Here is a 19,034-nt window from a genome sequence, read left to right as displayed (position 1 = left end):
TATTTCTTCCTTTGCACTTAGATTGCAAGCTCTGTGAAGCCAAAGATCATGTTTGCCTCCTTCACGCCTGGAGCCAGAAGCCCGGATGCCATAGTATCTGCTCCATAAATATTTATGGAATACAATTTCTAATCCACTAATTGATATTGAATCCTAGACTAATTCACAGAATCATTTTAGTATATACATTATACAAAGAATTAATGTACTAAGATGTCATGAGAACCATATTATTCAGAGTTGAGTACATCAATAATGGTACCTATCATGCACGTTGTCATCTGGTCTGCTAGTTGGGGATTGTCAGGGTTGAGTGATAGGTATCTGGAGACAATGGTTCTCCTGGGTGAGGAGTTAGACTGATATTAAGGAGTGAGACTTCCGTCTCTTGTGTAAATTCTCTGAAGGTCTTCCAAGTTCCTGGTAGGAGCGCCGTGAATATCAGATGCTTTTGAATGCACCTCCAGTTCTTTTATAGTTTCTGCGAGAATCAGAATGAATCCTGAAAAGACGAAATTGAATATTTTCATTTAAAAGTAGGAATCAGGAAAGTGTGTACCTGAACAGAAGTCATCGGAATATCTGTCATAGACAGCTCGACAGTCCCTCTCATCACACTCACAGGTGTCCCCATGAATGTCTCCCCAGTCTCCAGTGGGGTCGACGTCGTGGCAGGAACACTCACCGCACACACAAGTCCCTAGGAGGGGGAGAAAGGATTTTCTTTTATATGGTTCTGGTGAAGAAAAATCATGAAAGAAAGCACCTTACAAATTACTTTTTAAACTGTGGCTTATTTTTATTTGGAAAATACACATGTTCAGAAAAAATTCCACAAAGGAAGAACATCATCTAAAGTAGATCTTCTTTAATAAACAAAAGTTATTATCTAAGTCTCTGATTATGTGGGATTGTGGGATGTATCGTTAGCACTATAGTGGTTTCTCTTGAAAACAGTAAAACATGATTAATATAAGATATAATCCTTTTGCTTCAAGAAGTTTACAATCTATTTGATAAAAAAAGAAGCTGGTGAAAGAAAGTGACCAAGCAATAAAAGTATGATTTTAATGTTTTGTAAACTAGGAGAAAACTCTTGTAAGAGGTTGAAGAAGGGGGGCGTCTGGCAGCGCAGGTCGAGCAGCGTGGGCCCCAGGAAGGCGATGCACAGGCCGAAGCTGAAGAAGACGCTCCAGTAGGAGGGGTGGAAGATGGCGGCGTGAGTAGAGCAGCGGAAATCTCCTCCCAAAACAACATATATCTATGAAAATATAACAAAGACAACCCTTCCTAGAATAAAGACCAGAGGACACAGGACAATATCCAGACCACATCCGCACCTGAGAGAACCCAGCGCCTCGCGAAGGGGGTAAGATACAAGCCCCGGCCCCGCGGGAGTCGAGCGCCCCTACCCCCAGCTCCCGGCGGGAGAAGAATAGGCAGAGCGGGAGGGAGACGGAGCCCAGGGCTGCCGAACACCCAGCCCCAGCCATCCGGGCCAGAGTGCAGGGCCCTCGATACTAGGAAAACAGGGCAGCAAGAACAGTGAGCAGGCACTGGAGGCTGGGCGACAGAGGGCATAAGAAAAGCGCGCGACCATTTTTTTTTTTTTTTGCTTTTTTGCTGCTTTGTTTTGGCGAGCGCTTTTTGGAAGTCTTAAAGGGACAGGGACCCCAATACTAGGTAAACAGGGCAGAAAGACCGGTGAGCAGAGGCCTGAGGCTGGCACCGGAGAATAAAGAAAAACAAACGACCACCTTTTTTTTTTTAATTAAAACAAATTTTTTTTTTTTAATTAAAAAAATTTTTTTTCTTGTTTTTTTTTGTGGTCGTTGTTTTGTTTTGGCGGGTGCTTTTTGGAAGTCTTAAAGGGGCAGGGCGGGCCACTTAATCCAGAGGTAGGGAATCCGGGATCTCTGGGCACCCTAACCCCTGGGCTGCAGGGAGCAGGGAGGCCCCTTACGGAGACAAATAGCCTCCCAGCAGCTCCTGCTCCAACGCGACTCCACCATTTTGGAGCAGCTGCCCGAGCCAGGCCACGCCCACAGCAACAGCGGAGATTAACTCCATAGCAGCCGGGCAGGAAGCAGAAGCCCTGTCTGCGCGCACTGCGCAGCACAAGCCACTAGAGGTCGCTGTTCTCCCAGGAGAGGAGGGCCACAAACCAACAAGAAGGGAAGTCCTTCCAGCCGTCACTCGTCCCAGTTCTGCAGACTATTCCTATCACCATGAAAAGGCAAAGCTACAGGCAGACAAAGATCACAGAGACAACACCAGAGAAGGAGACAGACCTAACCAGTCTCCCTGACAAAGAATTCAAAATAAGAATCATAAACATGCTGACAGAGATGCAGAGAAATTCGCAAGAAAAATGGGATGAAGTCCGGAAAGAGATCACAGATGCCAGAAAGGAGATCGCAGAAATGAAACAAACTCTGGAAGGGTTTATAAGCAGAATGGATAGAATGCAAGAGGCCATTGATGGAATTGAAATCAGAGAACAGGAACGCATAGAAGCTGACATAGAGAGAGACAAAAGGATCTCCAGGAATGAAACAATATTAAGAGAACTGTGTGACCAATCTAAAAGGAACAATATCCGTATTATAGGGGTCCCAGAAGAAGAAGAGAGAGGAAAAGAGATGGAAAGTATCTTAGAAGAAATAATTGCTGAAAACTTCCCCACACTGGGGGAGGAAGTAATCAAACAGACCACGGAAATACACAGAACCCCCAACAGAAAGGATCCAAGAAGGGCAACACCAAGACACATAATAATTAAAATGGCAAAGATCAAGGACAAGGAAAGAGTGTTAAAGGCAGCTAGAGAGAAAAAGGTCACCTATAAAGGAAAACCCATCAGGCTAACGTCAGATTTCTCAACAGAAACCCTACAGGCCAGAAGAGAAAGGCATGATATATTTAATACAATGAAACAGAAGGGCCTTGAACCAAGGATAATGTATCCAGCACGACTATCATTCAAATATGACGGTGGGATTAAACAATTCCCAGACAAACAAAAGCTGAGGGAATTTGCTTTCCACAAACCACCTCTACAGAACATCTTACAGGGACTGCTCTAGATGGGAGCACTCCTAGAAGGAGCACAGCACAAAACACCCAACATATGAAGAATTGAGGAGGAGGAACAAGAAGGGAGAGAAGAAAAGAATCTCCAGACAGTGTATATAACAGCTCAATAAGCGAGCTAAGTTAGGCAGTAAGATATTAAAGAGGCTAACCTTGAACCTTTGGTAACCACGAATTTAAAGCCTGCAATGGCAATAAGTACATATCTTTCAATAGTCACCCTAAATGTTAATGGGTTGAATGCACCAATCAAAAGACACAGAGTAACAGAATGGATAAAAAAGCAAGACCCATCTATATGCTGCTTACAAGAAACTCACCTCAAACCCAAAGACATGTACAGACTAAAAGTCAAGGGATGGAAAAACATATTTCAAGCAAACAACAGTGAGAAGAAAGCAGGGGTTGCAGTACTAATATCAGACAAAATAGACTTCAAAACAAAGAAAGTAACAAGAGATAAAGAAGGACACTACATAATGATAAAGGGCTCAGTCAAACAAGAGGATATAACCATTCTAAATATATATGCACCCAACACAGAAGGACCAGCATATGTGAAACAAATACTAACAGAACTAAAGGGGGATATAGACTGCAATGCATTCATTCTAGGAGACTTCGACACACCACTCACCCCAAAGGATAGATCCACTGGGCAGAAAATAAGTAAGGACACGGAAGCACTGAACAACACAGTAGAGCAGATGGACCTAATACACATCTATAGAACTCTACATCCAAAAGCAGCGGGATATACATTCTTCTCAAGTGCACATGGAACATTCTCCAGAATAGACCACATACTAGGACACAAAAAGAGCCTCAGTAAATTCCAAAAGATTGAAATCCTACCCACCAACTTTTCAGACCAAAAAGGCATAAAACTAGAAATAAACTGTACAAAGAAAGCAAAGAGGCTCACAAACACATGGAGGCTTAACAACACGCTCCTAAATAATCAATGGATCAATGACCAAATCAAAATGGAGATCCAGCAATATATGGAAACAAATGACAACAACAACACTAAGCCCCAACTTCTGTGGGACACAGCAAAAGCAGTCTTAAGAGGAAAGTATATAGCAATCCAAGCATATTTAAAAAAGGAAGAACAATCCCAAATGAATGGTCTAATGTCACAATTATCGAAATTGGAAAAAGAAGAACAGATGAGGCCTAAGGTCAGCAGAAGGAGGGACATAATAAAGATCAGAGAAGAAATAAATAAAATTGAGAAGAATAAAACAATAGCAAAAATCAATGAAACCAAGAGCTGGTTCTTCGAGAAAATAAACAAAATAGATAAGCTTCTAGCCAGACTTATTAAGAAGAAAAGAGAGTCAACAAAAATCAACAGTATCAGAAACGAGAAAGGAAAAATCACGACGGACCCCATGGAAATGCAAAGAATTATTGGAGAGTACTATGAAAACGTATATGCTAACAAGCTGGGAAACCTAGGAGAAATGGACAACTTCCTAGAAAAATATAACCTTCCAAGATTGACCCAGGAAGAAACAGAAAATCTAAACAGACCAATTACCAGCAACAAAATTGAAGAGGTAATCAAAAAACTACCAAAGAACAAAACCCCCGGGCCAGATGGATTTACCTCGGAATTTTATCAGACATACAGGGAAGACATAATACCCATTCTCTTTAAAGTTTTCCAAAAAATAGAGGAGGAGGGGATACTCCCAAACTCATTCTATGAAGCTAACATCACCCTAATAACAAAACCAGGCAAAGACCCCACCAAAAAAGAAAACTACAGACCAATATCCCTGATGAACGTAGATGCAAAAATACTCAACAAAATACTAGCAAACCGAATTCAAAAATACATCAAAAGGATCATACACCATGACCAAGTGGGATTCATTCCAGGGATGCAAGGATGGTACAACTTTCGAAAGTCCATCAACATCATCCACCACATCAACAAAAAGAAAAGCGAAAACCACATGATCATCTCCATAGATGCTGAAAAAGCACTTGACAAAGTTCAACATCCATTCATGATAAAAACTCTCAGCAAAATGGGAATAGAGGGCAAGTACCTCAACATAATAAAGGCCATCTATGAAAAACCCACAGCCAACATTATATTGAATAGCGAGAAGCTGAAAGCATTTCCGCTGAGATCGGGAACTAGACAGGGATGCCCACTCTCCCCACTGTTATTTAACATAGTACTGGAGGTCCTAGCCAAGGCAATCAGACAAAATAAAGAAATACAAGGAATCCAGATTGGTAAAGAAGAAGTTAAACTGTCACTATTTGCAGATGACATGATACTGTACATAAAAAACCCTAAAGACTCCACCCCAAAACTACTAGAACTGATATCGGAATACAGCAAAGTTGCAGGATACAAAATCAACACACAGAAATCTGTGGCTTTCCTATATACTAACAATGAACCAACAGAAAGAGAAATCAGGAAAACAACTCCATTCACAATTGCATCCAAAAAAATAAAATACCTAGGAATAAACCTAACCAAAGAAGTGAAAGACTTATACTCTGAAAACTACAAGTCACTCTTAAGAGAAATTAAAGGGGACACTAACAGATGGAAACTCATCCCATGCTCGTGGCTAGGAAGAATTAATATCGTGAAAATGGCCATCCTGCCCAAAGCAATATACAGATTTGATGCAATCCCTATGAAACTACCAGCAACATTCTTCAATGAACTGGAACAAATAATTCAAAAATTCATATGGAAACACCAAGGACCCTGAATAGCCAAAGCAATCCTGAGAAAGAAGAATAAAGTAGGGGGGATCTCACTCCCCAACTTCAAGCTCTACTATAAAGCCATAGTAATCAAGACAATTTGGTACTGGCACAAGAACAGAGCCACAGACCAATGGAACAGACTAGAGAATCCAGACATTAACCCAGACATATATGGTCAATTAATAGTTGATAAAGGTGCCATGGACATACAATGGCGAAATGACAGTCTCTTCAACAGGTGGTGCTGGCAAAACTGGAAAGCTACATGTAGGAGAATGAAACTGGACCATTGTCTAACCCCATATACAAAAGTAAACTCAAAATGGATCAAAGACCTGAATGTAAGCCATGAAACCATTAAACTCTTGGAAGAAAACATAGGCAAAAACCTCTTAGACATAAACATGAGTGACCTCTTCTTGAACATATCTCCCCGGGCAAGGAAAACAACAGCAAAAATGAGTAAGTGGGACTACATTAAGCTGAAAAGCTTCTGTACAGCAAAAGACACCATCAATAGAACAAGAAGGATCCCTACAGTATGGGAGAATATATTTGAAAATGACACATCCGATAAAGGCTTGACGTCCAGAATATATAAGGAGCTCTCACGCCTCAACAAACAAAAAACAAATAACCCAATTAAAAAATGGGCAAAGGAACTGAACAGACGGTTCTCCAAAAAAGAAATACAGATGGCCAACAGACACATGAAAAGATGCTCCACATCGCTAATTATCAGAGAAATGCAAATTAAAACTACAATGAGGTATCACCTCACACCAGTAAGGATGGCTGCCATCCAAAAGACAAACAACAACAAATGTTGGCGAGGCTGTGGAAAAAGGGGAACCCTCCTACACTGCTGGTGGGAATGTAAACTTGTTCAACCATTGTGGAAAGCAGTATGGAGGTACATCAAAATGCTCAAAACAGACTTACCATTTGACCCAGGAATTGCACTCCTAGGAATTTACCCTAAGAATGCAGCAATCAAGTATGAGAAAGATCAGTGCACCCCTATGTTTATCGCAGCACTATTTACAATAGCCAAGAATTGGAAGCAACCTAAATGTCTATCGATAGATGAATGGATAAAGAAGATGTGGTACATATACACAATGGAATACTACTCAGCCATAAGAAAAGGGCAAATCCAATCATTTGCAGCAACATGGATGGAGCTGGAGGGTATTATGCTCAGTGAAACAAGCCAAGCGGAGAAAGAGAAATACCAAATGATTTCACTTATCTGTAGAATATAAGAACAAAGGAAAAACTGAAGGAACAAAACAGCAGCAGAATCACAGAACTCAAGAATGGACTAACAGGTACCAAAGGGAAAGGGACTGGGGAGGATGGGTGGGTAGGGAGGGATAAGGGGGGGAGAAGTAGGGGGGTATTAAGATTAACATGCATGGGGGGGGTAGGAGAAAAGGGATGGCTGTACAACACAGAGAAGGCAAGTAGTGATTCTACAACATTTTGCTATGCTGATGGACAGTGACTGTAAAGGGGTTTATAGGGGAGACCTGGTATAGGGGAGAGCCTAGTAAACATAATATTCATCATGTAAGTGTAGATTAGTGATAGCAAAAAAATAAAAAATAAAAAAAAAAATGGGCAGTTCCTGTGTGGTAACCTCCAACGAGTTCTACACAAGGGTATAAAGGGCATATAAAAGTGTAGGCAAAGGGTCTGTTTGTGTTTATACAGAGGATCAAAGCCTAATTGGGCTACCCCGAAAATGAACTAAGATACGATATGAAAAAGAACTTCCAACATCTGAACTCTCTGGAAGACTCATGCCAGAAGATGATCATCAAAAAACCCCAACAAAGATCCACGCACTGCTACAGCTGTAGATGCACTCATCCCACCAGTTCCTGGACTTGCCATGGGAATGTGGAAGGAGATATCTAAGCTGGCCTGTGCATACAGTAAAACAACAAAATTTGACTGGATCTATACTGTTGGAACTCAACCAAGTATTTGGAGAAGTGCAAATTGTAGCGCTCCAAAGTCTTACAACTACAAACTATTTACTGTTAAAAGAACATATGGCATGTGAACAGTCCCCAGGAATGGGTTGTTTTAATTTGTCTGATTTCTCTCAGACTGTTCAAGTTCAGTTGGACAATATCCACCATATCATAGATAAGTTTTCACAAATGCCTAAGGTGCCTAACTGGTTTTCTTGGTTTCACTGGAGATGGCTGGTAATTACAGATATGCTTTGGTTATGTAACTATACTCCTATTATGTTAATGTGTGTGTGCAATTTAAGTAGTAGCTTAAAACCTATACATGCTGAAGTTACTCTACAAGAAGATATGTCAAAGAAATAATCAATCTTCCCATGTTTTCTTCCGTCTGCTACTTCTATAGCTTTTCTTCTTCCTTCCTAATTACAACCCTTAAATAGAATTCGTGCCTCATATCAAATTTACCGAGTATCATAATTCTTCCAAGTGGTAAAGATACCTCAAGACAAATGCTGGGCATAGAAGCCACAGGGCATAAATATGCAAAGAAGTAAAAAGCTAACTTTTTCAAACAATAAGGCTTCTCTCTCACTTACCAACTTCACATTTCCCTGTATGGCCCCGGAAGATGACTGGTTAGCCAGAGACGGGTAAGATTCCTCAAGGGAGGAACAACCTAAGACAGGCACAGTCGCAGGGGGGCCATCAGGTGAGAAATTGGGGATCAACAGAGGTGAGGCTTAGAACCTCACCCCCCCGTTCTGAGAGAAATCTTCTGCATACGTGGATGTTTTATTGCCCTGGTCTAGCTTGGATTAACACATAGTCGTCAGGCACACACCTGATCATCTACATTTGCTCTCTTACAACACTAAACTATGTTTTCTACCTTTATCTTGTATCTACCTACCACTTCAGCATTTTATTAAAAATAATAATAATAAAGAGAGAAATGTGGTATCCACATATAAATCAAGTATAAAAACCAAATGAGTATTCATATTTGAACTGACTGTTTAGAGTTCATAATGCATGAGCAAAACCGAAAGTTTCTGTGATGACTGCCCTTGTACTGTTCACTATGTAACTTATTCATTATGTAGGAATTTGTTCTACATGTAAAAACTTGTTTGTTATGCCTCAGAAGATTGGAGACTGACAAAAATTAGGCTTGGGGTGGATTAATGATTGTGCATTGAGCATTGACTCCCCTATACAGAATTTTATTGTCGTTAACAACCATTTGATCAATAAATATGAGAGATGCCCTCACAAAAAAAAAAAAAAAAAAAAAGGACAGACTTCCAATGGTAAAATAAATTAGTAACCGGGATGTAAGGTATAGCATAAGGAATATAGTCAAGATATTGTAACAGCCTGGTAGGGTGATAGCTGGAACCTAGAATTATGTATATAAATGTTCTACCACTGTGTTGTACACTTGAAACTCATGTAATGTAATACTGTGTGTCAACTACCCTTCAATAAAAAATAATTATTTAAAAAAAAAAGAGGTTGAAGAAGGGGAAATCAGTGTGGGCTGATGTAATTAGGGTAGATGATGCAGAGCGCAGGAGAAATGTTCTAGGACTGGTTGTTAGGTAGAACGATTCAAGGAAAGTCAAGAAAGCAAGAAGCAGAGAAGGATCTTGGGAGTTCTGCATCACTGGAACAGAAAGTGAATGTTAAGGAAGACACAGAATAACGTTTGCTAGAGGGGATGAGCTCAGGTTTAGAGGATGCTGGGGAACAAGTAGAAACTATAACTTTGGTCATTTGGAGATTTGCATAGGATAAGTGTTCAGTTGTAGATCATATTTACTTTGTGTGGATTATCAATAATCATCTGTAGGGCAAACAGCTAATCATTTGGGGGAAAAGTAAAGTTAAACCCCCTTCTGATGTCTTACAACAAAGTAGACTCCAGTTAGACACAGGATTTAAGAATATAACACCATTAAATATGAAATAAATCCTTTCCATTCAAAATCCGTAAAACAAATAACTGAAAGGAAAAAGAAAGATTTACCTACAAAAAAAGTCTAAAACTTTGCTTGGGAGCAAAACATGAAGACTAAAAAAGCTGGAGCAGATAGTCATACATGGGTGTGTGTGTACATACATGTATATATACATGTATGTACACACAAGACAAAAAGCCACTTCACAAATATAAACAATATTTAAAGGACATTTAAAGGACAAATATGCTTAAAGCAAAATAGATACAGTCAAAGAACAGCAATGGGAACATTTGTAAAGAAGTAACAATGATTAATAAAAATGAAACATATTTACCAAACTACTACTGCTAAGGGACAAGGGTGGGAAAAACTAAAACAACACTGAGTTGCAATTATCTGGGATGTCATATTGGCAGAGGTGAAAATGTGGCAAGAATATTCCTTTCTCTATGCATAAACAAGTATTTTCAAGGATTTGTTAGAAGTGTTTAAAACTAATTTGACATCAAGAACACACACTAAATCATACCTTAGCCATACTAATACAACTTTAAAATTCATGTTTAAAGTCAGTTTGAATTTTATATGGCTATTTGATACACACTTTCTTCTATATTTGCTGTGTTCGCTATCACATTTTTTATTATTGCGTATAAAAGTTAAATGACTCCTATCAATTCTGTATGGCAACCAAGCTTTCAATTTACTCATAATTAAGACAAGAGAGTTTTTTTTAATACTCTCTGGATAATTAGATGCTCATGATGGAGACAGTTTTGTTAGTCAAGAGACATTTAACAGAAGTATATATAAGAATTGCCTTTCAGCTGTACTGTGCTATTTCTGGACAGCCGCCAAAGAAATTATAGTCCCTATGTTAACTATTTGTTCAGTGAAGCTTATCTTTCTGCTTCCTACTCAATAAAAAATAAGAAAGAGAAGATTGTTCATATAGTAAATGTTGATTTCATCAAAGTCAAACACTATAAAAGGCGACTTCCTCCCACACTGAAGGAAATGCAGAGAAAAGAGTGTCAGCAATTAAGAGCTTTGTTTTCCTCCCAATTACGTATTAACGTGTATGAATGACACACCTCTGTTACTGCAGATTCTGCCTTCTGGAGATGTGCATCTCCTCTTGCTCTCCCAGGGGGTGATATCGCACTGGAATTCACATTTATCTCCATGCCAACCAGCCTCGCAGTAACAGTTTCCACAGTAACACTTTCCATGGCCTTTACCCAAAACGAATTTTACACAGTGAGGAAAAAAGCAACTTTAAAATGCAAAATTAACTTTCTACCTCTTTGTGATCATTTTTGCCTTTGGAAATAATATATCCGCTCCACAGTCCTTGCTTAAAATAATCCAATTATATAGTTTGTCCCCGAAACATCATAGTTGTGCCTATACCTTCATAATTATACACATAAAGCAAGCTATCCTCTAAGTTATCTTAGCCAGGTAGCTGATTAAAATGAAAGAATTTTCAAGGAACGACCCAAAAGACTGTGGGAGTCTATTACCTTCCAAACTCAAATGTATGCAAGCATTCACTCTAAGGGAATCTCTTGAATTAGTTATTAAAGTATTTCATTTGAAATCAACTATTAAGGAACCAATAGTGCATATTCACTTGGATGCACATTATAAATGATGGAACCATTTCATAAACCAGAGAAAATATTTCATCTTTCCACTCAACTGTGTCCTACAAGCTGTTGTGTTCCACCATGTGGAAAAAGGTTTTCAGCTAAATCAGTCTTTAGTGCTCATTTAGACCAATAAACCATTGTGAATCTTTTGTCTCACAATCAAATTCCTCTTCTATTTGTCAAGGGGACACAGATGATAAATAAGGGCACCCCACTGTTTTGTGTCCAGAAGCCATGACACCCCTTCAGCTCCCACCGCTTGTGAAATCACTACCTGGCTCATTTGTACTTACGTCCAAGCAGCCTGCAATGAACTGTCCCCCCTTCCCTTCTTGCATCCTTAGCTAGCAAATTCCCAAAAGATGGCCGGCCATTCTAGCTACCTCAAAAGCACATCCTCCCTTTCTGTAGTTATGCCACCCAACCGCAAATGTCCGTACGTTTTTATTCTTGTACATATGATGAAAACCAGGGTCATGCTGAATTTTGTTTTATGGTCTTTTCTTCCTGTTTTATAGGAATGTATGTTTTACCAGAGTCTATGGCTAACGGTTTTGTTCTTCCTTTTCCCTTCTCCCACAGCCACAATCCCAGAGGGCCCACAGGAAATTGTGAGGCTATTTTTCTTTCTAAACACTATGGCATTTCTGGACAATGGTAATGGCATCTGTAGGGTCTGTGAAACTCAACATAAAAAGGTGGAAATACAGTAGAATATTCTGGTCTCCTATCCTATTGTTGTCCATGAGATGAGACTTCCTTCAAGCAGTCATTCATCAGAGGGACAAAGAGAGTAGTGCGACCAGTGAAGACAACAGCGCGCTGTAATGAGGTACAGAGTGAGAGACAGCAACCCAATCACATAATGCCATGTTTTCTGACTAAATGTGCCGTATTGGAGTGCCCACACAAAACCTCTCCCCGACCTAAGAGACAGTGATCATCCCTACAACAAATTTTAATTTTAATTTGTTCACTGAAGCAAATGTAGAATAAAGGTTATCAAATGATTTCATCAGTAATAAAATATAAAAGCTGTATAGTTTATTTATGAACTTAAAAATATCCCTACATGCACACACAAACAAAATATCACACTCCAGCACTGTATCACAGCCTCAGGAATGTGAGGATTACCCTAGAAAAAAAGCAAGACAACTGTGTCCTGAAACCTTTTCCTAGGAGTCAGGGTATTTTTTTAAGACTTAGTTAACTTCTTTAGCTAGAACTGATTTCCTCTGAAGTTTCAGGAAACTTCAAGAATTTATTTCCTCTGCAATTTCAAGAAATTAATGTTAGGTGCTATCTAGATAAAGATCACCATGATATTAACAAATGATCATAAATCTACATTCTCCACACCCAAATTCTTTGTCTATTTTTTTAAATTCAGTATTGAATTAGGGTTGAGTATTGAAACACTGATTCAGTATTGAATCGAGAGACAGGTGAGTAGGGAAGAAAAATCATGTAACACTCTACTGGTATGCAGATATGGAAAATTAAGCACATATCCTCACAACCCAAATGAAAATATTATACCAAGATATTGGATAATTAAAATATAAGCCTCAGGACAGTACGCATTCCAGACAATAAACAACATACTTTGCTTTGTGTAAACTGATGGAGCAAGAGTGTCTCCTTTTGGATTGCTTCCCTTTTGGGCAACAGCATCACTTCTCAACAGACTGGTTCCATATGAATGACACAAGGGAAGACATACAATCCTGGTCGATGTCACCCCCTTTCCCCAGGACATTTCCTGGGGTTCTAGTGTCTGCGGGCAGAGGCTTTGCACCAAGAAATTGCTTAAGCCTCAAACAAATGGAAATAATAGGTGAAAAGGGTGAGAATTAAACATCTCCTATTGTGTGTTTCAAGTTAAATGTCTCTATTTACACATGCAAACAGACTTTGCTTTGGGGACTGTGCATAGGATACACTGGCCCCAGCGGCCTTCCTCTCTTTTGATCTCCGTTAATTGGAAATGAAACATCAGGAGGACAAATACATAATATTTGTGGGTGGATTTATCTAATTGTTCTAATCATTTTGAACTGAGCCCTCCAGCGGAATTGTCTGAGCAGCATCTAGCTTAGGTCACTGGCTTGAAAAATGAAGGTTTTTGTGTTTGTTTTATCCTGGTGGATTGTACAGCAAGGGAACCATAGGCAAAGCACCAAGCAGAAGTAGAAGAGGGTATCTGGGCGGCCACAGGAGCTGAAACGACAACTTGTTTTTGTGATGAAGGGACAGCTCATCTACGACACTTTCTCTATGGCCCTCTGGTTCCTCCTTGCCCCATTTACCCCTGATCTTTCCAAGGAAAATACTCTTCTGAAATTACCCATTCCATGTGCAGGATACGGTTCCATGAATTAGAATCTTGTCAGAGATTAACAAAATAAGCAATTGTTTACTGACAGAAATATGAGGCCATTTCTCAGGGTAAAACATTTAAAACAGCTGAGAAGAGTTTACCGAGACATAGGGGATTCTGGCCGCTCTCCACTTCCCTCCCTGGGCCAGCCACCGCTGCAAACAGAGACTGGGAGAGGCTTGCCCATAGGTAAGGGGGCGACATGGGCTCTCATCATGGAGCTCCAAACTCCAGGGCACTGGGGCACTTCTCCATGGTGAACAGTCAAGAGCACAGTCTCTGGTGTCAGCCAGACGTGAGTCTAAATTCCACTATAAATGCTGGAATGACCTGGGTAGGCTGTCTAATGCCCATGAAGTACTTACAGCAATGCTTGGCACCAGTAAGCCTGGCACATGCTACAGCTGGTGCAACAGGAAGATGGACTGGGGAATGGTGGCACATAAGGACTATGATAAATGTTACCCAAGTATGTGGCGGGAGGGATGGATTCTAGGCTAATAATTCTATTGGCCTTTAATGTCCCTAGTTGGACACAGACCATTTAAAGGCAATGGTTTTGAAAGGGAAAGAGAATGAAATTAGAACATGCAATTGAGAGATTGAGGAAAAAGGGACAGAATAAAAGTGACAAAGGTGAGAGAGAAAATGGAGTCCAACTAGGACAACTTCAGAACTAGTCCAACTAGAACTAACTTCAGCCAACATCAGCTGGCTATTGCCATGACAACCTGGCTCTCCACCAGGAACAATCTGATTTTGCATCTAAGAAGTACCAGTCTACTCTGAATGATTTGGTCTACCTCTCTTTATGTGAAGTGTTTTCCAAACATAGGTTCAGATTAAATTAATGAACAGTATAGAAATTTTACAGAGAGATAAAAGTGCAATGAAACAGTTTTTAAAAATCAAGTACTTATATTAATTTCTGCAGTTAGTATACATACCTCCACATATCTCTTCCGTTTCATCATCTATGCATTCTCTATCATCACACTCACAAAATTTACCATAAACAAGTCCATTTCCATCTGAATTATCACACTTACACCTGCCACAGTGACATGTACCTGCACCATCAAAACAAAGCAAAAATTATTTGTTAAATGCATATAATAATGCATATGATAATGAGTTTTTAACCTATTGCTTTCAATGATATAGACAATTTAAAGCAGTTTAATATTCTAATCATGTATCACTGTGGGTATGATGAGCTAAGATAACAGCATTATGTCTCAAGATTATTTTAAGTACAGCAATTATTTTTCATACCACATAGCCACTATGATTGACCTCTAATAATTCCATGAATATAAATTTGACCTCCCCAAGTACACAGATACCTTATCCATGTCCATCCAACCAAAGCATGAATGAGTATCTTCTGATTACACCTGAATTTGAAGTGAAGTAAGGCAGAAAATCCTAAGCTTTATGAGGGAAGTAATCTTGCTTATCTTCCTCACCAGTATTTATTTAAAGCTTTGCACATATTTGAGCATACTATTTATATAATAAATATTTGTGGAATTCATTAGCAAATTCATAAATTAAAAACTTAGGTCTCCCTAATAATTTCACCTCCACAGTGTTAGACTGATATATATGTCCTTATGACAATGGATCAGAGTGGATTTTCTCAAGCATAGAGTCCTGGGGCCTCACCGGAACCCCAGGGCAGCTCACAGTGACCACAGAGGCCCGGCAGTCATACTCAGCCAAGTGTGAGGACTGGGCTACAACCCCCAGGAGTGATTTCACTGACAGCAAAACAGCATTCTAATGGTATTGAGAGGTCCACTTGAGGAACTTCCTTTTTAATATGTACTTTCAATTTTTAATTGATCATTACAGCGATCAACATGTATGTACTTGGGACTTCACCGTTCACCAGATGCTATTCTACATTCCGGAAGTGCAACAGCGATCAAGTCAGCCACCATCTCCCACTTAGAGTTTTATATGAGTAAAAGCCAATGTGATAAAATAGATGGAGGAAAGCAAAGTGTTGCAGAAGCACACAGAGAGGATTTAACTGGGACCTGGGGGTCAGAGATAGAGTCCCTGGGAAAGTAGCCCCTAAGCTGAGAGCTGTAAGCCAAGCAGAAGTAACAGCCAAGATAAGTGAGATGGCAGAGGCCCACCCCCAGCAAGAGCAGCAATAAGGGCTCTGTAGAAAGAGAGGAAATAAGAGAAAAAAAATCAAAGAGGGCTAGCATATTAGAAATAATGTGGAAAGTGGTAATAAATGAATAAGGAGCAGAACATGCAGTTTACAGAAGTCTAATAGGTCACGTTAAAGATGGACAACTTTAACCCAAGAATAACAGAGAGCCATAGATACAGCAAGACAGTCATGTGACCAGGTGCACATTTTTACCAGATTACTCTGGTTGTCATATGGCAAATGAGCAGAAATGAGGCAAAAGTGGACATGAGGAAATGTTATTATATTTGAAGGAGAGAAGGCTGAGGCTGACCAGGGTAATGACATGGGCTGTAGAAAGAAGCAAATACACCTGGATATTTTCAGGACAAAGAATAGAGTGCTTAGGATGAGGAGTAAAGACAGGGAGGAATCAAAGATACTGACATTTGAGTGGAGCTGCTGGATATGGGCAATTCTGTATGAGGTGTATTAGAAAGAGCACAGATTGAAGAGTAAGGTACATTTGTAGCCAAATCCAGGTTTTAATCCCAACTAGCTATATATTTTTGAGGTCATTACTTTTATCTCTAACTCTCAGATTCCTAATCTGTGAATAATTTCTACTTCACAGAGCTGCTGCAAGCACTGAGTGATAAATATATTACCCAGTTATCTTTCTAAAAATGCTTGTATATCTAGTACACGGTAGGCTTTCAGAGACCTTTGGGTTCTTCTCCTATTAGGTATCAGGGAGAGAAGTCACACTCCAGGACATTTTCTTCCAGATTCACTTCATACTCACAGGCTCCACAATGTCCTGTTTTCATACTCTCGACACCGTTCTGTGACCCAGGTCTTTGTGATTTGCTATTATCTGTGAGAGTTTGTCCTCTCACATTCACATATTAATGTGATTTTGTAGAATTTGAGCTTATTATTTTTCTTCCTTGAGAATACTCATGTGAATTTTACTCTTATTAAACTTCATTTTCTTGTGTTTTTTTTTCCTAAAAACGATTTCAATTTATCAAAGTCCACTTCAAATCTAATACTATAATTCATGGTATTGTCTCATCTCATTCTTTACTCTAATTATCGCTCTTCCTTTACATTTTCACATTTATTCATGCTGTCTTTGAACCATCTGCAAACCCATTCACTGAAGTTTCTTGTTGTGTATTCTATTATTGGAAAAGTGCTAGATGCTATAGGTGAGAATTAGATGAATAAAATTAAAACTAAGTAAATCATAGGCCAGAAGAAAGAGCTAGAGGATAGATGATTTTTATATATATATATGAAACCAGATGATGCAAAGGCATTTGCAACAGATTTGTGACAAACGCTCTGTAGAAAGCATAAATCTCAGCCTGGGGGTGTGGGGGAGGAAAGGCACAGTTCTGGAGCCGGCTAGGATTTCAACAAATGGAGATGGAGAAAAGAATCGCAATGTTGGGGCAAGAGCCCGGGCGAAGGAACAGGATGGACAATTCAAGAACAGTGAAGAGTCTGGCTTGAGTTTGGAGAGAAGAGTAGGTTGAAGGCAGATAGTAGAGGGTCACGGATATTGGCTACAGCTCTTAGAAGTCATCTGTTGGAATCTGCTGGAGCTTTTCATGGTTTGGGAGGAAGGTGCGACTTAGCGCTGTGTATGCAGTCGTTGTTTTCAGGAAAGACAGGATGGCACAGCCTCAGCCTCTGAATTCTACAATTTCTCACTGACACCCCCCGACAGGCAGACTCACCCCCATCCAAACATCCCAACCACTCCTGGCTGATGTGGGGAGTTGACAACATCTCAGAGACTTCCTGCCTCACCCTTCAAGTAGAATTCACAACCAAGGCTCCAAGATACGGCATATGGAAGCCCAGCAGAGGTGCCAGACTCCTGTGTTCATGCCACGTGACACTGCTTCTCTTTCTTGGTTGCCAATTAACTCAGTCTCCAGGATCGGTCTTCTGCTTTGTGCGGGATTATTTTAGCTCTGACTTCATTCTGACTAATATAGCTGTCTCTCTCTAGGATAACTTCTCAGTCTTGAACACCAGCCTTATACGCATTCCTGTGCAGTGGGGACAGAGCCTTGCCTTTCTGCACCCCTACAGAGCCAACTTCCAGAACCCCTTTGGTCCCCAGTTCCATCTCATCCTGCCCTTCAGTCTTACACCCCACTCCATGTACCCCCTTCCCCTTCTGCCCCAGGCTGCTTCTAGCAGACCAAACTGGGATATGAAGAGAAAAGATGAGCAGAGAGAACTCACGGATTGATGCAGTTTCAGAGGTATGGTCCTGAATGAGGCTGGAGGAATAGACATTAAAAGAAAGACGTGTGAGAATGAGATTGCCAGAGCAAGCCTGAAAGGCTCAGATAATGAGTGGGGAGTAAGAGGAAACAAGGTTAAATGCAACTCTGGGTATGAACTTTCCTTCTGGCCCAGCTATCTCACTTCTAGTAATTTACCCTGAAGATATACTTCAAATACATGAAAAGTATACACAAAATATATGAAAAAAAATATATATATATATATATATGAGCCAATTTACTCCATGTGCTAATATTTGTGGTTTCAAAATATTGGAAACTGCCTAGATGTACAAGCCTAGGAGATTATTAAATAAATTATGTCACCAGTATAGAATTGAGTCCTATGCATCTGAAGAAAGAATGAGGAAGATTTCTATGTACTGACATGGAGTGGATTGCAGGAGATAATGTTGAGTGGCAAAGGCAGAGTACCAAAGAGCATACAGTGCAGCCACCCTTGTGTTGGGGAAAAAATGAAAACCAAAAAATAGTAACACATATATGTATCTATTTATCTTTAGAAGAAATAAACAAACACACAACTAAAGAGAAAGCAGTAAAGCGGGTTACCTATCATAGGTGAGAAGAAACAGAATGGAAGGTTGAAGGCAGGGAATGATGACTCATGAGCATGCCTTTTTACAGAGCTTAGACTTTGAAGCATGTTAATATTCTACATATTGTAAAATAACATGAAATCAATAAGGATGGGAAGGAGGAAAAACCCTAAAACTGAAATAAATAA

At 39.8% G+C, this 19,034-nt stretch overlaps 1 protein-coding gene across 2 annotated transcripts in view; it reads right to left on the bottom strand.

Annotated features, from left to right (window-relative positions):
* Nucleotides 1-19,034, bottom strand: part of ITGBL1 (integrin subunit beta like 1) — a 220,713-nt gene that overhangs the window by 115,592 nt on the left and 86,087 nt on the right. For both annotated transcript variants that reach the window (XM_057494564.1, XM_036893712.2), the window contains exons 4-6: nucleotides 14,776-14,898; nucleotides 10,885-11,025; nucleotides 560-700 (exon numbers count right to left, since the gene is read on the bottom strand). In XM_057494564.1, the coding sequence (XP_057350547.1) occupies nucleotides 560-700; nucleotides 10,885-11,025; nucleotides 14,776-14,898 (405 nt within the window). The remainder of the gene's footprint in view (nucleotides 1-559; nucleotides 701-10,884; nucleotides 11,026-14,775; nucleotides 14,899-19,034) is intronic.

Source organism: Manis pentadactyla, chromosome 17 (assembly GCF_030020395.1).
Source record: "Manis pentadactyla isolate mManPen7 chromosome 17, mManPen7.hap1, whole genome shotgun sequence".
Classification (NCBI taxonomy): domain Eukaryota; kingdom Metazoa; phylum Chordata; class Mammalia; order Pholidota; family Manidae; genus Manis; species Manis pentadactyla.
Note: the sequence above shows the minus strand (reverse complement) of the source record. Positions and strands in the feature narration are given on the sequence as shown.